At 45.5% G+C, this 24,056-nt stretch overlaps 1 protein-coding gene across 2 annotated transcripts in view; it reads left to right on the top strand.

Moving 5' to 3' along the window:
• Positions 1-24,056, top strand: part of LOC116384222 (transcription initiation factor TFIID subunit 4) — an 80,530-nt gene that overhangs the window by 48,487 nt on the left and 7,987 nt on the right. For both annotated transcript variants that reach the window (XM_031848698.1, XM_031848699.1), the window contains one exon: positions 4,029-4,151. In XM_031848698.1, the coding sequence (XP_031704558.1) occupies positions 4,029-4,151 (123 nt within the window). The remainder of the gene's footprint in view (positions 1-4,028; positions 4,152-24,056) is intronic.

The following is a 24,056-nucleotide window of genomic DNA, read 5'->3' as shown; positions in this document are numbered from 1 at the left end:
AGGGTGGGGGGAGGGGGGAGAAAGCATTCACGAATAAAAGTGGCATATGTTAAGTCTATATATACACTGAGAGGCTCCCTGCTGTGTGCTGTTGGACCAGAGCTTTTCTAAAGGGAGCGGGGAGGAGAAACAGACCAACTCAAAAGTCTGGCTTTTATGCCGTGGTCTTTGCAGGGCAGAGAGCCCCGTAGCTTCCTTCACAGCCCCGTGGCTGCACGCGCGTGACGTCAAGCAGAGCGTGTTCTGCTCTACCAAGGACATCTGTCTGTAAGCGTCTGGGGGGCCGCGAGCAGCCCCTCAGGCTGGGAGGGAAGGAGGGAGGGAGGGAGGGAAGATGGAGAGAAAAGCCTTTGTTAAAAAACAGCAGAGATGAAGAACGGCAGGTTGGCCATCATGGCTCCTGCAGCTCATCCTCCTTTTCACTCCGTTCTTGCCGTCCTTTGGACATTTTTGCATCATCGGGATTCGCGCGCGTCTTTGTTGTGCGCAATGTCTCATTTAGGTCTTGATGGACATTTTTTACAGATCTATTATAGACCTTTAAAAATTTCAAGGGAAACGGGTAACTAAAAAAATAAACAGTGAGCCAAAAGGATCAATTTCAATTGCACACTTTCGGCCCAATTTATGCATGCAAATAACAACAAGCCCCCCCCCCCCCCAAAAAAAAAAGCCCGGTACTGAAAATATCCCTAATGTATTAATACATTATTTAGCTTTCATTTGACATTTGCCTCTTCATTTGCCGTCTGCGCTACTGATAAATATTAACATCCATCGCCCTCAAACTCGAGGTCTCAGTCTTATTTAAATGTGATTTTTGGAAGAATCTTCCAGGACACAACTCCATGACACGAGCAATCTGATGAATACATGCAATTTAATACCCAGGGTCTGGAGTCTGGATTTGTCAAGCATATTTAACTCCGATTCATAGAATGAAAAGATTTGTTTTATTTTTGGGGTGGGTTGTGGGTAATTTCATGTTATTTTACCATCATTAAACAGTGAGTGATGCTATTTAGTCTCAAAGGAGAGCTTTTAGTCTTCCGGAGAGTTTGTGTGTGTGTCAAAGCTTCATCCAACAGTGTCTTTTTTTTTTTTTTTTTCATAGCTGTAATCAAATGTTCAGCGCATATTAGGAGAGCCTTGATGAAAGCAGAGCCTGATCTGATTAATATCAGATTCAAAGCTTCAGTGTTTGCTCCGTCATAGCGTCAGCTGATGTGCACTTAGCAGAGTGTTCGACATCTGTGAGAGCTTTGAGCAACCGCGACGAGTGTTTCCCCCTGAAATTGAACATATTTCCAATTTACCCCGGCGCCGATCGCAACATCGTCACCCGGCAGGTTTTTTCTGCATCAATCCTCTGAAATTTTCTTGAAAAGCTGCAGATTGATTCTGTCGGGCATCTTACAAAATGTTCTACATCTTCTGACCTTTGCTAATAATTTGACTTTACAAGTTCCAGTTCCCTGCTTTGAAAGGGCATGCGGGCAGACTGGAAGCACTGGTATTTAAGCGACTTCGCAACGGCAGATATTTATGCGGTACCATTGATCGGACCTGGCAAATGTATGCACTCCGCCAGCCGGTTACTCCTCCAGTCAGGGATGAATCTCTGCAGTGACCTTTACGGATTTTGGATTTGTGTTGTCAACATTTTGGTCTAGAAGGTAGGGAGATATTCTTGCCTAAATCTCAACAAACCCTTTAGAGCTCAGGACAGTTGATGACGAAGGACTGGAACAGTTTTCAAGGTGCCCACATTCCTTCATAGCTACTGCTACTACTTCATAGCACTCGTACACCTGTGTGTGCCTCGACGAACATACTTTTATGTACATGTTTGAATTAAATGCTGCTCAAAACAAGGCCCTGAAGGGAAAACGAAATCCATCAAAGCCCGGCCCAAATCTGGCTCGTATCAGTCGGCGGCCATTAAACAAAAAAAAAAAAGGGAAAGGTAGACTCGGCGCAGCGGTACCAGATTGAAATCAGAAATCAGTCTCCCCGGTGTCACGGCTGGCCGTTTTTACCGACTGGAAACGCAGACTGGGAGGGTTGCAGATGGCGAAATGAAGTCGTCATTTATCATACAGTCATAAATCTGAGAACGCAGGCAGTTGCCGGGAGGCCATGCCTGGTGCCAACTGCCAGGCAGAGATGCCGGCATCCTGGTGCCATCAGGGAGATAGCGGACCTCCCTCTCTCTCTCTCTCTCATCTCTCTCATCTCTCTCTCTCTCTCAGCTCTCTCTCAGCTCACTCTGCTTTAAGGTCAGGCCTGGAGAGATTTGTGTGTTGTTTGTGGCAAAGCTTAATAAGGTTAGCATTGATAGCATTGATGCTACATTTGCCATGTGGACAGGGGGAAATAGTCATCTCCACCCTGTTAGCCGCATCAGCTTCTGTCTCCATTCACATAGTGTTGTTGAGAGCCCAATTCCCAGCTCTAATCGCCTCATGTACCACTGCCACTAACTAGTATTTGTTTTAGCTTCAGTTCATGCATTTTCACCACCGTCTGCTTTCAAAATCGGACACATGAACGAGATTTTTCAGACGCTCAGCCCCCCCCTACTTTGTGTCGTCAGCGTGTTTGAATCTTTCAACAGTTCTGCCGTGCTAAATGTGAAGTGGCAACACCCTAAAGGGCATGCCTCGCCGGGGGGGTTTTTTTTTTTTTTTTTAGAGAAAAAAACCCATCAGAGGCAACTGCATGCACATTTTAGATCAGACTTTATACACCAAAGCAACCTTTTAACCGAGCGCCATCTGAAAGTAACATGAAATTTCCCCCCCCCCCACCGATCAGACAACACACGTGCCTCTCACAAACCCCAGTGCCCGGCGCACACATGCTGAGAGATAACATAAAAAAGAACATGAAAGACATGAAAGCGCACATTGATTGTCCCTGTTTGCTTCAACCCGGGTCTCTCTCTCTCTCTCTCTCTCTCTCTCTCTCCCTCCCCCGGCGGGCAGGCACGTAGGCAAGCTGGTGGGTAGGCATTCCCTGTGCTGTGGCCAAGATTGATAGGCACGTGCGTGTGTGTGTGTGTGTGTGTGTGTGTGTGTGTGTGTGTATACCGTGTTTGCATGTTGGAGGGAGTGCTGACACCCTCTGTGCCATGGCCCCGGGCCCTCACACATCCACCCAATAGAAAGGGCAGCTCGCAGCGATGCTTGGTTTCCCCCCCCCCCCCCCCCCCCCCCCCCTTCTGCCCGCGGCCAGACATGACATTACCTCAGGCGGTGCCTCCCCACAAACTCCCCCTTTATATATCGCGAACTGCAAAAATCACAATGGGACCGTGTGACTGCACACACACACACACACACACTCTCGATCTTTGACAGAAGCTCTGTTAATGGCTGACAACAGGCTTCCATTTTGTTTGGCTCAGGAGAGGTTATACAATACACGGACGGACAGATAGAGGGAAGAAGAGGGATGTTTCAACTTCTGCTTTTGATCCTGCTCTTGTCTCATTGCTTATTCTTTCTAGCAAGGCATTGCAGTGCTCTAAAATGTGACAAATGTTTGGTGGCAAATGTGCTTAAAATCTGGATATCTTAAAAGTTACCCGTGTGTCTACAAGTAAATGGTATTGTGCAGCTTCGTGTTATTATCGTGTACGGAACAAGGAAGCAGTGTCTTGGAGTTAGGTACCATCAGAACGACCAAGTAAAAAAATGGCGCTTATGGCAGTTCAGTACCACAGATTTTTGCTGTGAATGTTTGTTACGTATTTGGTTAATGCAGACTGAGGCATTGTAATCTACAAAAGCCACCACATACCGGACATATTATAGATTTGTACATTAATCAAGGATTGTAAATATTGGTGTAAAATTCACTTCCTGTTTTGAGTGCTCTTGAATTTGTCGGGTTGGCGTTGGGTATCGATAACGTACACGCGACGTACTCACAAACCCAAACAGATGCCAGTGCCATACTGGGGCAACACCACACCACATATAGCGCAGAGGGTATTTTCTAACCGTTTGTGTCATCTTCACCAGATGCAGCAACAGGAACTGGCGCAGATGAGGCAGCGAGACGCCAACCTCACAGCACTAGCAGCCATTGGACCCCGCAAGAAGCGTAAAGTGGATTCACCGGGGACAACCCCATCAGGGACCGAGGTAAGAAGAAGTAGACTCACTCGATGGCTGCGTTGGTCCAGATCTAGCTGCTAACGTTGACTTGATAACACCATTTTCACCGTTGACGTTTGTGGAAATCTTTTCTGACAGTTTTTCTTCAGCGCATCTGTGACGATGACATATTGGCCTGGCTGTCTTACCACCCTGCTGCTAATGCTATAACAACAAAGTCAATGACAACCTACCAACTGGGCTTCCTCCAAAGAATACTGTAATCCAATATATTGCATTTCTCAGCTTTTCTGTCTTGCAGTGTATTTTTTGTGTAGACAGCTTTCAATGGTAATTTCCATGGCCATGTCATCCCTGACTGTACTAAGTTCAAACATGGAGGGTTGCTGGATATGCTAAAACAATGAGTCACTGAATATCTTTCTCTAAGTCGGTGAATAAGGAATATAAATCCATTACTGCAGGTAGAGCAGTGGTTTCCAATTCCGGCAGCTTATGCAAAGACACTTTTGTTTTTTAATGCAGGATATTCTCCTCAATCTAATAACTGTGCTGAGCTTCAGTCACTTTACACAGAATCCTCCAGGTCAAGGTTTGTGGTAGTCTGAAAGAGTCCCTGACGTACAGTGACCGACATAGCCCCTAGGACAATTAATCAATAATCTACAATAGGTTGTGGTATTGTAGTTGGAGATGAGGCAAAACCACAGTCAGATTTGCTGGCTGCCCAATATACAACCAGTCTGCTTTTTGTTTAGTTATTTCCCAAGGCTCCCTGATAATTTAGCTTACTTTATGTGGAACCCTTGTTTTACCGACTCTAGCTTTCTGCCTCTTTCAAAATAATACTTGTAAAAACCATATTTTAGAGGTGAACCCACAATTTAAGCTCCTAATTCTTTCAAGTTACATAATTTATTTGAAATGAAGTCAAGATGTCAGAATACACAACAAGACATGGAGGTTGGAAATACAATTAAAACTCGCCGAGGGACTGTGATCCTAACCTCTCTAGCAGTTTTCTCTTTGGCTGGCTATTCCGTTGTCAAGTAGTAAACACTGAGAGTTTGACATGTTAGAGGCTCGAATGTTAACTAAAATAAACTTGTGAGAGGATAAAAATGATAACTGTAACTACACAATGATATATTTGTTCCTGTACTCCAACAATAATGGTAACTAAATAAATAATTGGTTGATTGATTGAGTCTGTGTAAAAAGAAAAAACCTAGTGTCTGTGGCTGTCGCAGGACTGTAATATGGCCATACAATCACTTCATTCAACATGAATGTAAAGATTGGGCGGACTACCTGCCTGCCTTCACGTATTCTGCCCCGTGCAGTCATTGCTCGTCATCAGTCTTCCGCAAGCTGCTAGCTTGCCAGCTGTGAGTACCAACATCAGCCATGTTCTTTGTTTACGTTCACTATGATAAATTTGGGGGAGTTGCTTTGGAGGGAGGCCTGAAGGGTCAGCCTGTCAGTTTTGCTGACTTGGTGACTTTCTCGCCAGATTAGCCAACTTTTGGATCTAATGCTGCTAGCTACCTTCATTGGAAAAGAGTTGGCGACAGTGGGCTTGGTTGTTTGATTGGATGATTTTTTAAATCTAGCGTACTCTTGCTAATTTCTCCAGATTACCAAAGCTAGTTTTAAGAACCCAAATAAGATATAGAATAAGCCATATTAGATACCAGCTCAGCCAAGAGAAAATAGAGAAACATTTTGGGGAAAAGTGCATGAGCTGCTACACCGTGAATTATTATAAGAAGACACAGTGGTTGGTTAGTATCATCCTCCATTAAACTATTACCAAGTGACATTATTCAAATTAATAATAACAACTCAGATGATATGAAGTGATGCCTCGCCTTCATTTCATTTCAAACGCGTTTATGTTTATATTTTGCCGGGTGGCCACAGATCTCCAATCTCCAACTGAGAATTTGGTTCCATTTCTGCCGTTCATATTCGCCACAGAGTGGAGCTGATTGTGTGTATCCACAACTGGGGTTGTTTGGTGAGGGAGCTGTGAAGTGCACTGTTGTGCTGGCGACACGGCGTGCAGCCCTCTGAACCATTGTTCCCATGTGTAGTCATCCACAAAATGGGTGAAGATGAACGAATCTGAAATAGCCGATACATTTGTGGAGGCACCAGGGAGCGGGTTTGTTTTTCTGAACGGGGTTCTTTGTTGGCCTCCCTTCCCCCAAGGCTTAAGTTTTGAGGACCATTGTATTCCCAAACCAACATATCCTCTTAAAGGATCCTCAAGTTTAGGAATCTGTCTAATAACTAATGAAGTTGGTGATGATCGGAAATATCTGCATATGGAGCGTGGTGACCTACTCCCATGTGACTTGCCTGGTCTGTTCTTAATTAAGCCGAACGGCGGCATTGTAAAGAGCCGTCTACTGTTTGAGGAAAAGCAGTGGCTTGAGTATCGTATTTCTCCAGCACAAAGCCATACATGAAGTCATGCACAGTTGCTGCACCAAGTCGCATTTTCCTTGAGGCGGCAGGGCGAAAAAAAACATTTAAATTCCACATATTCATCTGTAAATATGATGAATCTAAAATAAGCCGGAATTTTGAATGTCAATTGGTCATTTTAATAACCCGCTTATCGAGTTGCATCTTCTCATCCTTCGCTTAGCAGCAATATGCTGCAGAGGAGCATAGCAATGCACTCGGTAAAAAAAGCATAAATAACAAAATAAAAGCATTACTTCTGGTCCTTGAGTGCAGTGGCAACCTCTTTCAGGATGTTTTACCCTGATGGGTATTAGCCCGCGACCTTATGCTGCTTTCAACAAAAAAAAAAAAAAAAAAGCTGCTTTCTCAAACTGCTCTCCCAAATGCAGTTATACAACATAAACATGAATATACATCATGCTTGAGTTGTTGTCCTTTTTCTCTATTCTATCCCTTTTTTTCTTCTTTAAATGTCCTGTTCATGTTTAATTAGAGGGGCATAATGAAGTGAAGACACAGCGTGCCCCTCCTCCGGAGTGATCGCAGAGGGGGCGGAGGAGGAATCTTAACTTATTTTCACTTCGTTTTCACCTCCTCACATTTCTTCATTTCACATGGGCTGGAAGCGCCCGCGGCGTTCTCTTTCCCTTCTCCAGAGCAAAGTGAATGTGACTTTTCTAAGGGGGTCACAGGATGCCTGGAGGCCTGTGGGTGTTACTGGACTGTTGCCTGCTCTTAGCTTCACTGAGGGGCTTGTCATAGATTTCATCTCCACAGAAATGAGCCGGGGGGCCCTGGCCAGGAGCACAAGCAGCCAACGTTATGAAGGGCCCATGCTGATTATTTCCCTCTGACATCGCATCCTGAGCTTTCCGCATTAATCCCAGACAAAGGCAGCCCTTCAGTGCTGCGCCAGAGCTCAAATTAGGAGCCAGATAATGGCCTTGTTGAGATCCCTCTCTATTCACTGAGAGGCAGAGCTCCTGTTGAAATCCTCCTCTCCTATATTCCTTCCCTCCCACTTGTCCTCTCCCACACCAGACCACCTTTCCGCCGTGATTTCGGACTGTGACGGAATTCAGGTGACACAATTTCGCACCCTTCCCCCGCAACCCTACCCCCAGCCCTCTCCCCCCATTCTCCCACCTTTAATTTGACGGTGGCTTGGCCGGCGCTGGGGCCTGAGCCTGGATGTGGATCGCCACGGGCTGTGAAACCGATAGCCAGTCAAGACCGTGCGTGTCTGTCTCCAGCCTGATCTAGTCTGCAGGAGGGAACAAAGGGGGCCTTACAGGGCTCCGCAGGGTGGATTAGTTCCAACGAGCCAATGGCTGGGGCTGCTGGCTGGAAGAGGGCCTGCTGTGGCCCCAGCGGTGGGTCACTGCACAGGCAGGGGCCCCCGCCCACACCGAAACACCGAAAGCCCCCCTCCAGCTCCATAGTCCCACAGCCCAACCCCTTCCAATCAGCACACACAGGCTTTTTGAAGTTCAGCACAAGAGTCAAAGGGTGAGCCACCTTGAAGAAGTTGGAGGGGTGAAGTGCAGTGACAGAGGGCAGATGAAGGAGAATGGCAACGTGATCATGCCCTCAAAACATCAGCTTGAAGATTGTGGACGCCAATACTAAAAGGGTTGAGCTATTGAAAAAAAAAAATCTCATCCAGAAGAATAATAATGCGTTGTAATTCGTAGGTACGCCTTGAAATCATTTTGAATGTTATGCATGTAATCATGAGCGAGGAAGTGTTTTGAACCCAAAACCCCGCACAGGGCCGGCGTGAGGGGAGTATGATGGGTCCAACATCCAATGATCTTTCAGCTAGTAGACTGCTGTTCCTTCATCATGTAAAACGAGAAGTCAACGTTGTGTTATTTTAACCAAAAAGACGATCTTTTCCTAAACCTGAGTAGTTTTCTTGCGGAAACCTAAGTATTCCACTCTCTTTTCCTAAACCTAACTAAGTATTTCACGATCTTTTCCTAAACCTAACTACGTATTGCATGCTCTTTTCCTAAACCTAACTAAGTATGTCACGATCTTTTCCTAAACCTAACTACGTTTTTCACGATCTTTTCCTCAACCTAAGTAGTTTTGTTGCCTAAACCTAACTAAGTATGTCACGATCTTTTCCTAAACCTAACTACGTTTTTCACGATCTTTTCCTCAACCTAAGTAGTTTTGTTGCCTAAACCTAACTTCGTATTTCACGATCTTTTCCGAAACCTAAGTAGTTTTGTTGCCTTAACCTATCCAAGTAGTTCACGATCTTTTTCTAAATCTAACAAAGTATATCGCGATCTATTCCTAAACCTAACGAATTATTTCGCGATCTATTGCTAAATTAAACCAAGTACTTTTGTGTCTAACCTTACTCTTGTGTCCTTTGAAGGCAAGTGGAATTTGACATGTGTCGCTGGACTTTCGTAGGAAAACACACTAAAAGTAAGGAGTGACTTTTCGTAAGGTATCATAGGAAAGGATACGTTGAAAAAGGATATCTTAGTTTCTTGGTCATGTTTTCTTGTTAGGCACCACTCACACAATGTTTATCGCTGCTAGAAGCTGCTTTTCCTCTCATTGTTTCGACGTATTTTGCAGCTATACAGTGCTGCAGCTTCTCCATAGATGGTCCATGTTCATCTCTAAGCTCCTCTGTAGCCACATCAGTATTTGTATATTGCACAGAGAAGAGGTGAAAATGGATTTCAGGTCATTGTACTGGAGATAGACAACAGTCTTGTCAAATAGAGATGATGATTATTCCATCACACCCTCTGTACTCTGTCCTTTCACACATTTAACATGATTTGAACACTTTGCTGTTTCATTTCCCCCCTCATCGATTTTTGGCGTGTTATGATCTCCTCTCCTCCCATTTCGGTGCGTCTCGACTAAACGTGGTTCTGTTCATTAAGACAGATAGAGACTCCTATGGTACATCCGATTGTTAGCCGCGATGTAGAATGTGCCTTGGCGCGCGGTGTCCCACAGTGTCAAACACGCTCAGAGCTCCGAAAACATCCTTGACATATTTACGAGCTCAGAGTTATCATCCCGGCACTCAGGCCATTTATCACATCAAAGCCAGAGCTTTGTTTGTTTGACGCAGAGGCAACAATATCTGCAGAAATCGCCCCAGTTTGTACAGCCACACCGCCTTTCCCCTCCTATCTGTCTCGACCAGCAGGCGCAACGCAAGGGACAAAGGTAGGCGAGCGTTTTTTAATAGCGAGCGCGGTGTCTTTTTTTCCATTTTAATTCATTTCACCTTCTTTCTTTGAGGCTGTAGATCAGAAAGAAGGAGTGAGGCAATAGAGTGAGAGGCATGGGGAGAGAGAAGAGAGGGGGGGAAAGCACAAGGAAAACTGATGCCCTTTCCTCCAGCTAAATTAACAGGAATCACGTGGAAAACAATCTGAGTCTCCAATGAAGAAGGGAGGGTGGTGGGGGGGGGGGGACCATTAAAATTAGCCCCGAGCTATGGACTGCACCCAATATCACTAAAGCTGCACTCACTACAGATGTGGAGGCTGGCTTACAGGCAAACTATGCTCTGTTCTATAGCTACAATTAAAATCAACCTCGCTGCCAAAAAATAGGAGGGGGAAAAGAAGGGAGGTGGGGGGGAGTAGAAAGGCAGACATGGAACATCAAAGACAGATTGAAATGTGTAGTCAGTAATAAGAGTGGTCTCCAGGCCCCGAGGTTCTCCACGGTCCCCTTGTTAATGAGAAATTTTGACCTCTGGTTTGTAAGTTAAACTTGTAATCTCGGTTAATGAAGTAAATCAATCCCAACTCGGGAGTGCTCGGTTGTCTCTCCCTTTGCCTTCTCCCCGCCAACCTCCCCTCTGTCCTTCTTTCTCTCTCTCTCTCTCTCTCTAGCGCCTTGCCTCGTCTCCCTCTCTCCCGCGTCCTTCCCTCCCTTCCAGTATGCCACCCGGGAGTGAAACGGCCAGGTCTTCAACCAGACAAACAGGAAACTCGCAGAGTGCGAGGGTTCCGAAGCGGGTAGAGGGTAGACAGGGAGGGGGAGGGTGGGTGCGGACTCAGAGGACTAGGACCAACCAGGCTGTTTGGTTAAGAGAGAGACTGGCCAAGTCAATGCTAGCAGAACGGACAGCGGGGAGGAAAACCACTTGCTCCTCCTCCTCGACTCTTCTTCCTTTCCATCTTTTCCCCCCATCTTTTTCCACAGATCTGCTGGGGATAGTGTTTGGTTTAAAAAGTCATGCCTGCCTGTTGGTGCAGTAAACAGTACTGCTGTTTTTACTACCACAACATGCCTCCTTCCTACTTTCCTTTTGCTTCTCTCCATGTTCAAATCAAACACACAGTGGGGATTTTCAGTGGACCAGACAGCCAACCTGACCTTTTTTGTTGTGTGTTAGTTTTCTCGTTGAGCTCCACTTTTGCTCTAACAATATGGAGGCTTCTCTCAAATCCACTGGGTGCATTGACATTAACCCCAGATTAGGCGTTGATTTTATATTCTTACTTAACTAACCACTGAAGTGATGCAGAGTGGGAAGTAAATTAGAATGCGACGACTTTAGCATGATGCATAAGCATTCCTGTGCAAGTTCCCCTGCTCTACATACCATATAAATATGATTAAAGAGGGCACAGAGAGGCTGCTATTGGTTTCATAATGTCAAGAAGATTGTAATATTAGTTTGACTTTGCGTCTCAAGGCGATTCTGTGTTTCCAGCGAGGACACAAAGGAGACAGAGTTGAGTCTTCGGTATGGTTACAGGGGCTCCTTGGCCGGATGCCATGCGTTCTTAAAGCTTCAGCGAGGTGCACTTTGCCAACTTTCCCTTCCCCTGCACAGTGCAGAGCATAGCGGTACCCACCAGTGGTCATTGCACTATGATCTGTGGGTTAAAGCATTTAAAATGCAGCTTTAGCATTAGCATGAAAAGATGAATACATTTGCTCTGTAGTTATACATGTATCCATTCCCATTTAGTTCTATAATGAAATGCACAAAATATGAAACAGATGTCATAGATACATATGACCTGAAATACTTAGGGTTTTAACTGAACATTACAATTATAATACATTAATATTACATATTATCTTCATTTACTGCTACTACAATCTACACTGTTACGCATATTTATCATACATAACAAAGATCAGTTCAATAAAGAAGTAAATCAAATCTAAAACTGCAAAAAACAGCAACTTCCTAACAGCTGTCTCCATGAATGTTATAGTTTCCAGTGTAAACAACACTACAGCCACACTAGCAGCTCTGTAAGGCTGTACTGCTTGCCACAACAGTGCTTTGAGCTAAATGCTAATGTCAGAATGCTAACATGCTCACAATGACAATCCTCACAATCCTGACAATGTTCAGCAGTTTTAATGTTCACTATCTAAATTTAGCATGTTAACATTTGGTAATTTAGACACAAAGTAAAGTTCAAAGTGATGAAAATGATATACGAGGAAAATGTCCTAAGTCACGTATTGGTTTGTGGACTGCTGTTTTGATGGATCAAGTTTGCCATTTCGGCCGTCGCCATCTTGGTTTTTTGCCGTTGCCATCTTGAGATTTTGTTCAAGGCCATCTTGGTTTTATTGCAACCAGAAGTAACACAAGAGGGTGGAACCAAGTACAACCATACGCTGACCAAGACATTTTTAGACGACCAAAATGTTATTAGCTTTCGCTCACGCACTGAAAACACACGTTTTTGAAAAGGTTCAAGTTCTAAGACGAAAACACAACTCGCAGACGCCCCACGCTGTGGTAGTGACCTGTTGAACTCAAGGTAGCCCCGACCTAAAGCATACCCTGCTTATGGTCTATTTGACTCTAAATGGATCATAATTTACTAAATGAACATCATGCTGTATTGAAGAAGACTTGAAACTAGAGATTGAGACTATAAACTCATGTTTACAATGTTTACTGAGGGAATAGATCAATTAGTAGAGAAGTAGAGTCATTTTCTCATAGACTTCTATAAAACCAGAGGAGTCGCCCCCTGATGGCCATTTGAAAGAATGCAAGTTCAAGGCACTACCCGGAGGTTGCCACCTGGAGCACACTGATTGATTCGTCCAGTAGTAGTTGTTTTTGAGATATTTCAGTCTGGACCAAAGTGGTAGACAGAGCAACAGACCACGCTGCTAGCACGGCAAAAAAACAAACATGTTTTTCTAATAAAGACAATGGTCAGCTTTTTTGTTTTGATGTTTTATTTACACGCGACACCATACTTCCACATTGTTTACCCTTTATATTAAAATCTCCATGGGATATAATTCAGCATGTTTGTATTTAAAAGAATCTCCTGTTTGTTCCACTGCCTCTGTTCTGTTAACCAGTCAGCTTATGTGTGTATGTGTATGTGTGAACTGATGTTCCTCAGGATGTTCCTCGTAAAAGTAGACGCGAGGCGTAAAAAAAAGAAGGAATAATTTACTCTCTGACATATTGGTATCTGGCTCTCTGCACATGAACCCAAATACGTACAGAATGGGAGAGCGGAGGAGATAACACGGCAGCCACGATTGTCTGTTCGGTGTGGAATATATGGTGACTGTCAACTTGACTCAGCATCACGGGCCTTTAATGTATTCATTCATGGAAAGAGGCTTAAAGAGCCTCAAAGATCAGTAACACACACACACACACACACACACACACATGGGCTGTCCATGTTCCACCACTCATTTAGGTTAGATTTTCTAGTTAGTCACACTTAAAGAAATAAGACAGTAATTAAACATTCTCAGTGACAGAGAGAGGACTCCCACACGTACCAACAGATCATAGAAGAAAATAGAGAATTCACCTATCGCATAGATTGCTTAGCATCTGTGATACTTCAGACTGAGGATATAAGCGCTCAGTCTAAGCGAAGAAAATCTCAACTATAAATATAAAATTCCAAAATTCCTTCATATGTATATATGCACGTGAATGCACACATTAGTGTTAACACTGTAATCTCCGTATTTAGATAAGAACCTTCTATATATCCATATTACATATCCATATTCAAAGTAGTAGTATCCCCCTCATTTCTGCCTGGAAAACTTTGCCCTGAAATAATGGTTAAATATACAGTTTTGACAACAAAGTTGAGCCCCAGGCACTTAAGAGATACCCATCTTAAAGAAATTAATTACCTCCCTTGTTAATCTTGATATAATTAAATTTCTGAAGAATGAAGTTCGCTGCCTCCCCCCTCCGCTCCGCCTCGCTGCTATGCAGGCGAGCCGATAATGGCTGGCTCTCTAGCTAGCCTGCTGGCCGGGGACATGGGGGACGGCCTAACATCTCGGGCCCCCATGACGGCCTAACATCTCGGGCCCCCTATGCCGCGCAAACCCACTCTCCTCGTCCTACGCCTTCGCCGCTCACAGGGATCTGCAAAAAAAAAAGTCGCTGCTTCGCCATCCTGCGCCCGCCCGCTTGAGCTTCCCTCCATCCTGGAGGAGATGGGAACTCGGGGCCTCCAACCATCGGCGTCCTAAACACGTGACGATGCCGTTGAACGACTTGAGAGTTGCCGAGCGCGGGCGCTGCTAATGAAGTTGTCAACATGTAGCCTCTGAAAGTTGCGTGGCGGAAGCCCCGAGAGAGCCCGGAGAGTTCTTTCTGTTATGGCTCACTTAAAAACTCCTGTCTTTGTGTGACTTACTGTCGTTCTTTTACTTATGTTCTATTCTTTTTATAGGACCTCCTGTGACGCCGTTAGATTTAACCCTGATTGCTTCGTGCAGAACGCCACTGTGGCATTACCAGAGAGCAGCGCGGCTTCTTGTCGCTGTGTGTTTAAGTTTTGTTTTCCCCTTGACTATAAGTTTTATGTCAGCTCCATTGTCAGCTGTCAAGGTTTGAGCCTGGGGAAAGAAAGGAAAAAGAGCTGGAAAGGATCTTTCATTAGGTGCTGGCAGTGGGTGGGGGTTTGGGGGTGGGGGGGCAGAAGAATGCCAAGGAGGGCGGAGGGGAGGTGGTTATATGTATGGAGTAGGCAGATTACTACAACTAGACGGCAGAAATGCCAACATTGAGGGTAGTTTGAGTTTCCAAAATCTGATTCAGGTCTTTTCATTATGCATCCTGTAAGCAGCAGCTTTCTACTGCAAACCCAAGACTTAATAACGGTTCTCCATCTTTATGTTTACTGCATCATAGCTCTCCAGCAGTTTTACTCACAGTTTGTTCAGTGGCTGATTCTCTTCACGAATAACCTTGATGTCTTGAATAATGTATGCAGGAATGTCATTGGTAGTGAAACCTTGATATTTCAATATAACTCTACAATGGTGGAAGGTTGAACATGGTATGTTTAAGTGATGCAAAGTGACATTGTTTTACCCAAAAAAAGGTCTGCAGTGCAAAGGTCACCCATCCAACAAATGTAGCGAATATTTCAATCATCATGTATGATGGAAAAATACATGATTGATGTTTATCAAAAGTATTTAAGCACCCAGGTTTGGTCTCATCCAACAAACAGCCATCTTTTAGTAATTTTAAGAAATCACTGATGATTGTTTTCGTCACGTAACTTGCGTACTTCTGTAACGGCACTTTCGCAGTTATTTTAATTCAAGCGATGATCTTTTCCTCAACCTAACCAAGTGGTTTTGTGGCCTAAACCTGACTGAGAGGTCTGTGAAGACAGAAGTTTATTTGAAAAAGGCCGTATGCATGTAACGGGTGGAAATTGCCACGTGTTGCTGGCTTTCGTAGGAAAGCGCACGAGAAACGAGGAGTATCTTTTTGTTAGATATCATTTGAACCGCTGTCTGCGGATACGTCGAAACACTCCACATCACAACAGATGGCAACCTTGTTGTTTGGCGATAATTTTGATTTCAAATGAATATTTGATTTGATAAGTCACGAGGACTTTTTGGACCTTTTGAGGGCAAACAAGTGAATATATTGTTCAGTGAGTTGATCATTCCCACCCCTAAAAACAGCCGCTGTTAACTGCCCCCTTTGTTCCACTCTAAGCTTTTCTCTACAACACCCAGAAGCTCCTTTTTCCCTGAGGCTCCCACTGGGAGAGGCCCTGTTCTGGCTCCCAGTTACACTCGAACGACCCCTCACGTCCTGGAACAAACACCAGCTACTCAACTCCACACGTAAATTAATTCTTGTGATTGTTTCGTGCTAAAATATCGTTGCGATACAGTGTTCTCTATTTTGTCTTGTAACGGAGAACGGAAAAAAAACAAGCATCTAAAATTAGCTTCGGAAAATGGTGAAGGAGAACAAACAAGGCGATCCATTAGTGAGGATGGGTTATTGGCTGGCTTGCCTCTTCTCATGGCGGCCCATTAAAAGTGGTAATGTCTGCCCGCAGCAGTGCCGGGGGAAGAAGAAGGAGGCCATGGAAGGCATATTTCACATGCATCAGACACTGGAATTAAATAGACCAATGTTCCCTAAAAAGACTGAAGTACATCTCTTTCTGATGTGCGTCCCGGGCAAAAATTCATTGATCTTAGAATGTCCCTTGGCAATTATAAAATATTAAATCCAAGTCGCACTTTTCAGCTCGGCTTAATTTTTTTTCTTTTTTTCCCTTCTCGCTTTTCGCTGCTTTTCCATTTGACCAATTTAGAAAAGAAAAAAAAAAAGTTAGAAATGGATGGGCGTGAAAAAAACAAAAAACGCCGATAATAAAGGCTGTGCCCACTTTTAGATGTCTTCTGTTATGTTTCTGTATTGTGTTTTTTTTTTTTGTGGGTTTTTTCGAGCCATCTCGGATCATTAAATGGGATGAGGTCCCGGCAAAGCAGAGGGAGTCTGAAAGCACCAGAGCAGTGTAAACCAGGAGCTGCTGTAAACGACTGGGATTGAAGCACACAGGGGAGCGACATTTGTGTGACATCTTTATTCCCGAGCACGAGGCCGACAAATATCCGTCAGCTGCTTTCCATTAGGTCTGTGGCCCCGGTGCTCGCCTCCCTCGGCCCCCTTTGTGTCCCTCAGAGAATACAAACGAGGGTCCACGGTTAATTGGCCGAATCATTAAATTGAACATATATCTCAATAAATACAATCAGCCAGCTGTTTGACAAGGCGCACAGTTCATTAAGTCCCCTTGCTTGTTTGTCGACCCCCTAATTAAGATTTAGAATCGATCATTGGGTGTGTAATGTACAGTGTAGCTCGCCTCGCGCGCACGGGAGGGGGGGACTCTTTCCGAGCTCTGAACCAAAAAAATAAGAGGGAACGGCATCCGCCTGCTAAAGCTTTCACCATTTAGCACACTGACTGCAATGGGAATTAGACATCCTGTGCTAATTAGGGAGGCCAATTAACTGTAAAAGTCGGGCGTTTTTTGACAAATAACCTCCGCAGAATTGAGACGTTGTCGTCGACGTGAACGTTATGTCCTGAACGGAGACAGGATGAAGGCTATTGGCTCCGGTGCTGCTTGGAGATGTGTGTGTGTGTGTGTGTGCGTTCCCAGTGGTGGGGTGTCAGTCATGTAATGTCTCCCAAGTTCCCTGAACTTTATGTCCACTATATATTTAGTAGAATTAAACAATAGAATATATTTATGTGACTGTTTAATGCATGGATAGTATAGGAAACAGAATTGTAAGAAGGGCTCTTGTCTCCACGCAGCAGAACAGCGATGCTGCGGTCGACCGTGTTTTGTGAGGACAGCCGCCCAGTCATGCCCCCCCCCCCCCGAAACAAAAGAACTTGCATCGCCCGAGAACCTCGATGTTTCTGTGTCTCTCATTCCCACTTTGATTCATGATCACATGTATTTTTCAGATTGCATAAATTATGTATTTTTTGGGGGACTAATGAACGCCCCTCCACTGATAGAACTTTGGGAGAGTTGTGAGTCGCTGGATACGGCCTCAGTGTTCCCATTACACATTATCACGTGGCGGCTCTGAGCGATGGATGCGGTTTGGCTGGCCTTTTTGGAGCCATTTTTATAAACGCATGCAACGAGGTCCAGAGAGCCACACGATGTAAACGTACCTCCTGGGCTGACCTACACACTCCTGCTTTGTTGTGTGTGTGTGGTCTGACTTGTTGACAACTATAAAACAGCCTCTCCCCCCTCTGTCTTTATTACCTGTCGGTCCTGTCCCAACTGCTTTGTTCCCCGCAATACCTCGCAACACCTCTACCGTTGGGCGCTCTCTGTTCCGTCGAAGCCTCAACAGAAAGCCGCCGCTGCACTGCGGAAGGCGACGTCTGCGGCTATGTGCCGAAGCAGTTCGGATACCAGGCGGCGCCGGGGGGCGTGTTTGCTGGGCGCCGGCGGGCGAGTCCTGCAGCCTGCCCGCCTCAGGTGCAGGAAGAGAATTGAGCGCTTTCCTTTTACAAGATGTGTAATTATTATGGCAGACAAGGGTGTGGATTTAAAGCAAGTCAATATGTAGATAAGCGTTTCTATGCACACACAGACACACACACACACACACAGCTTGCCTGGGAAATGAAGCTGTTGTATGTGGTATAATAAAGCAGGTTGCCAAAATGCTGTGCAGGTAGGAAGGAAGCCTTCTGGGCCTGTGGAAGAGGAGCCTGATGGGAGGAACGAGGCCTCCAGAAAGAAACTCCAGAGAAAAAGTGTAATGAGAAGCTCTTTAGCTGAGTCCAAAATGTGTGATGCTGCCTGCCATTACCCCCCCGCCCCCCCCACCCACCACCACCCCTAAACTGCTAATCAACAGCGTATTATATGATTTTAGTTTTGACACTGCAGTGCCAAAATGTATCGTATGGTGGAATCGTTCCATCAGCAGAACTAGTAGCAGTATAAGTGGGATATTACTATATCAAAGTGAATTTGACATCTCCAAATGCCCCAAAAATGTGTAAGAGGTAACATTTATTTCCAGCCTCTCACCCTGTCGGCTTATCGGATGACAGACGATGACACTGGGGGGGGTCACAAACGTTCACAGAGGCAATCCTACTTAAGAAAAGAAAAAGAACAATCCTCCAGTAAAGTTTGGGTTCGTTCTTTCTGGGCCATCTATATAAAACATGAAGCTCTCTACTCTTTCCCCAGTAGAGCCCGGATTTTAATCAGACCTGCTTCTTCAGACAGCCGCCTTCCTCCGCTCCGTCAGGTGCACGGGGGACCTGCGACGGCGGCGCTGGAAAACGGAGCCTGCGATGGCTAAACGATGTCAAAAACGGCCCCCCGTTTATGTCAATGTTGAGATCAAGGAGCGATTCGGGGCGGCGGGGAAAAAAAACCCCCAAATGTGCTACTTTATCGCCTCCATCTGCATATCTACCGTGTGCCCCCCCCCCACTGTGTGGTGCTTTCCTCTCCTTGTAAGTGAAATGTGTCACTGCTCATGTGAGGATTTGACAGTTCGGCACATGTCTGCATGAGCGTCGGGATCCGTTGCGCTGCCTTTCGCCCCCCCGGTCTCCTCCTTGTGTCGGCGGTGTTCAGTGCCGGTGCTATTCTGCTAGCCTGCTCTTCGTCTCCCTAATTAGGCCATGTTTCAGGCCCCCCCCACACACACACACACCTCAGTGTGGTCATTTACGTTTCGATACCACTCGGAAACTGATGGTTTTTTTTGTTAACTGGTTGTTCCTATTTGGAACATTTTTCCCGACGCAGACATCAAAGGGGGCGGACCACGAGCCTCATTTGGGCGACTTCTCCCGGAGTAAAAACACCCGGTGCCGTGGTTATTAACTCAGTCACCACCCTCCCATTCAACTTGGATTAAAAATTCAAAAGTGGGCAGAAATGACAGTGCCACACCACTGAAAGTAAAGTGTGCAAAAAAAAAAAAAAAACCAACAAGGGCTCATTAGCGAAAACAGTTCTGAAGACAAGCATTCTGACTTGAGACTCATTACACTTCTCCCATTTTAACTCTAATTGGGTTCATTTTATATATGAAACGCCTTGAATATTTAATGTGAGGGGGAAAAAAAAGTTCTAACTTCTGATACTTCGTGCAGCCAAAGAATACTTGGCCTGAGTTAATTGTCCAGGTTAGCGGGCACGCTGTCGGCCATGTCTCCCTGCTGCTTTTGCTCTCCCCACGGAAAAACACCACGGAGGAAGAGACATTGAATGCATCGTTTTGGCGGATTATTGATTGGCTCATGATCTTCAGACAAATAAAGCTGATCTACACGTCACAAACGACGTGTGTGTCGTTATTGTTACATTAGTGTCTGTCTGTACCAGACAACAGCTTTTATTCATATAATAGATCGTAATAACCAATATGTGAACACGGTGTTATTACCCTCCCGCAATCCTGTGCCAGTGCTGCCAACTGAGGCTACAAAGACCCAGCTAAGAAAGCCTTTGTAGTGTTAGACACGTTGTTCAGCTAGCCCAGGCTCAGAGCATTTTCATTATACAGATTCAAAAAACAATGTTATGGTTTCTTCATCTGGTTGCCTTCACACAATCTTTTGTTTCTCTCAGGTTGAAAAAGAAAGAGGAAGAGAGAGAGGGGGGTGTTGGGGGGTTTGCAGGCAGGAAAAAGTTTGCAGTTCTTTTGTTTGGGAGCGAGGTTCCGGGTTGCGGCGCGCTGTTTAGCTCGGTGACCCTGCGACTTGTCTTCTGAGGAACTGCGCGAGCAGCCCCTACAGAAACAGCGCCCCGGGGTCGGCTTTCATCTCGGCAGTAACCTGTGGACTTTGAAACTCAGGGCGATGGAATTGCAGCTTTGTCAGTACACTACTAATTAGAAAATTCCTGACCCCGAGCGAGATGTTTTAATTATGTGTTGTGTCAACGAGTTTGCAGATTTAATCCGCCCGTTGATACACACTCAAGTGTGCAAACGACTTCGCGGCGGACCTAGTGGAATGAAGGGACGAGGGGGGGGGGGCTCCATGCTCCATCTTCCCTTTGCCCCGGCATGACCTTGCGCCATTTGTTAAGATCATGTGCTTAAGTAGCCAAAATTGGACGTGGTGTTAGCTCGTGAACCCCCCCCCCCCAAAAAAAGAAAGCTGCTCTGCTCTTGCCTCAGTTTTTTGGCTGAACAATGTGACAGCATTGTGCTGGGTGTGAGCTCTCTGTTGCAGTGAGTCAGTGTGAGGGGAAGGCAGGAAGGGGTTAAACAGAAATTGAGCGGGGATGCTGGGGGCAGCAGTGCTGCAGAACATAGCAGTGTTCGTGCGAAGGCAAGTCATTTCCCGAAACACTGCAGACACATGGCCTGCGGCGCTCTAAAACCTTTGGAGACCAAAATGGCTTGCAGGAGTTAGAAGTAATAAGGTGTTTTTTTTTTTTTTTTTTTTGCCTTCTTTCTCCTTGACTGAAAATTCTGCACGGTTGCTATGCATTGCCATGGAGCTGCGGAGCTGTTTTTATGGTTTATGTGGGCATTAAGATACTCTGCAACTGGCCATTTTTGAGATTTGTTGTTCTTTAGCTGTGAAGCAAATGGAAGTTGTTTGTTTTGAAAGTGATTCCCTCATTTGTATTGTTTTTTTGCCGTGATCAGAATGCTAGAGCTCACTCTCGTCCCTTTGTGTTCCTGCCTGATGAGCAAAAGCACGCATGAAACCAGAAAAAACAGATATCGCAAATGGTGATTCACTCTGCTCCAGCTGTTTGTTTTTTTTAAAGGACAGTGACAATGGCAGCCTCTTGTTTGAGCAGAGAAGGAACCTGCGACGGGAACAAAGGCCGTCTGTGTCGGCGCATGGACGTAAAGCCGTGGCATTAGTCCGTCCTGACCCCGCTGATTATCAGTGGGGCTGAACCAAAAAACCCTTTTCATCCTCTCCCCTGGTTCTGCTAATCTTACCCGCCTCGTTTTGCTTCAAAGAGAGGCTCCAGCATATAATCTGCGCATGTACATCTGCGAATTATTATTCTAATTCTTTATACGTTTATTAGAGCTGAATAAACTCCACATCAAATACATCACTCGGGCGATGTCAGAAAGGCCCGGGGGCGAATCAGCCGACATCTGTTAACTCTTTCAAAATGGCCTCATCCAGCATGTCTGTGGGCGTACGGGGAGCGAGAAAGAGGAGAGGAGAGGCGTAGAGAGAAAGTCTCTGTTGCCGATTAATGGCAGGCGTTTTTGGGGGGGCCCCGAGTGTTGGAGATTGAAGCAGGGGCTGCACTCCCACGGCTGGGCACCGCGCTGTAAACACACCGCGCGGGGACGGGGCGGCGTTCCTCTGGCTGAAATGTGGCGTGGAGAAGAACATGTGGGAAAGCTTTGCTTGCTGGCGCGGAGTCAGTCAACCAGTCAGTCAACCAGTCGGTCGGTCCTTCAGTCAGTAAATGAGTCAGTCGGGCACACAGCTAGTCAGCCAAACAAACAGCCAGCTCTTCAGTTAGTCTGTCGGTGAACCAGCATGTGAACTTGTCAGTCCCATCAGGAGTTCCTGCAAGCCACTTTAAAGGCCCTACCAGCCTTTAAAGTGGCTTGACCCCTCGCTGAGTCCCGCCCCTCGAAAGTAGACTGGCTAATCATAGTGTAGCATCAACCAGCTCCATCGAGAATCAGACAAGTATCCGGCTCCGCTCCAAAGACTCTCATGCGGTTGTTTCAGATTTCTCTCGAGCTAGTCACGGTCGATGCATAAAATGGGTCAAATCGGTCATTTATCACCAGCTGCAGTGCAAAACGGGTGACTCAGTCCCCAGTTCACTCGTCCGAGAGAGTTAGCAGCCACAATGAATCAGCCGACGTCTGTTAACTCTTTCCAGTAAGTCTCCACAGCATCAATTTATTTAGCTGGCATGCTCTGTCAGGGTCTCCAGCAGTGTATTGCAAGCCGGTGTAACATTAGCGATGGTCTAGTCGAGAAAGAGAGAGAGAGAGTGTGATGATGAGTATGAAGTCAGCAGTGAGGTTATAGCGGTGAACTTAGTACAGTGTGTGTAGAGTTTATTTGTCATTGAGTAAATGCCACAACTCCTCAAGACACAAGTTCCCGAGTCTTGCTTGCCACCTGCTGATTAAAGTGAAGGGGGGGGGGGGTTAGCCCCAAAGTTAGCCCCAAAGTTAGCAACAACTACGGCACTATTTTTTCCTTTATGTGAATAGCCAATCCTCAGAGTTTTTTTTTGCTTTTTCTATTTTTATAATGCCGTTTAACTGATAGCATTAATCACTTATTGTCGGTTAATGGTTAAATGGTTATTTACACCCCTACCTGGAGAGGCTGGAAGGAGATGTATGTTTCTAAAATGTTGCATTTCTACGTAAAAACATGCGGAGCTAACATTAGCAGAGCACGTTAGCACATCATTAACTAACATGTCTATGCTACGCTAGCTACTGAAGGTGTACTGAATGTATAAACATGCTGCTGTTGCCTTTTATTGATTGTAACAATGATTAAAGACCTACCCGGCTTTACAGGAACTGTGTTGTTCCTTAATTTCATTGTGTTCTGCCTCGATCTCCAGGTGATGTGGTTCACTTTTACACGGTGATCTGTAGCTTTAGCTTCTATTTCTATCTTTTTAACCTGTTTTTGCTGCTGAATCAGTTTAATATTCTGGATATATTATTTAAACTCATATTATAGACCCTTATTTCTGATTCTCTGAAGTCAGATATGTCTTCAGTGAGTGCAGTTAGTGACAGTGTGGGCTCCATGGTAGCAGTGGGGGGCGGGGCTTAGCAAAGGGTAAATTGCACTGAGCAAACAAAAACTGGACCACCAAATCATGGCGGGCTACCTGCCACGGTGGCCAGCATCACACAAACATTCATCAGTGCTTGACTTGTGGCTGCTGCTAATTTCCACCTCGGCTTTAACTTGTGAAATAAAAAAACAAAAAAACATCACCTGGTTCAGCTTTTGCTTCACTTCTTTGTTTAGCTTGTCAACAGTCTGTCTCTGTTGTGCTATATATGGCCTCCTTGCCTGGAGCGTAGACTTCAGAGTTTAAACGGATTTTTCGGCATCAAAGTAAGAACAACAAAAGAGTAATGTTGCATCATGAACAGCTTATCTGTTTCTCAACCAACACGGGGCTAGTCTTTATCCCCCAACATGAATGCTGAGCAATGTTCCCCCCCCCCCAGTTGTAGTTAGCGGCGTGTGTTAGCCGGGGTGTCGTCACGTACCGGTACACACAGTACGTGTGTGTGTGTGTGTTTCCTCTTACCGTGCCGCCCATCTGCAACCTCTGCTGTGAGGTGGCGGAGTGCTGAGACAGCAGGTTGGCCTGTGCGGGCCGAGCAGTTCCGTGTGCCTGGCAAAGTGGGCCATTAACCCACCGCCCTGAGGTGTGACCCGGGCCAAATCCAATATTGGCTCCGGCATGAAGGCACAGGTGCCACTCAGGGTTCAAAGCCACGGATCAGCAAGAACCCCCCCCCCCCCCTCCTCAAACAATAAAAGGACCGAATGTAAATTCCTCAAGACACCTGCAAGCATCTTTGCTGCCGCTGCACAATTGGAGACTGAGTCAAAAGCAGAGAGAGAGAGAGAGAGAGAGAGAGAGAGAGAGAGAGAGAGAGAGA

The sequence above is a fragment of the Anarrhichthys ocellatus genome, unplaced genomic scaffold, assembly GCF_004355925.1.
Source record: "Anarrhichthys ocellatus isolate YVR2014 unplaced genomic scaffold, GSC_Weel_1.0 scaffold8, whole genome shotgun sequence".
In the NCBI taxonomy this organism is placed as follows: Eukaryota; Metazoa; Chordata; class Actinopteri; order Perciformes; family Anarhichadidae; genus Anarrhichthys; species Anarrhichthys ocellatus.
The sequence above is the reverse complement of the archived record's forward strand: the minus strand, read 5'-3'. Positions and strand labels throughout refer to the sequence as shown.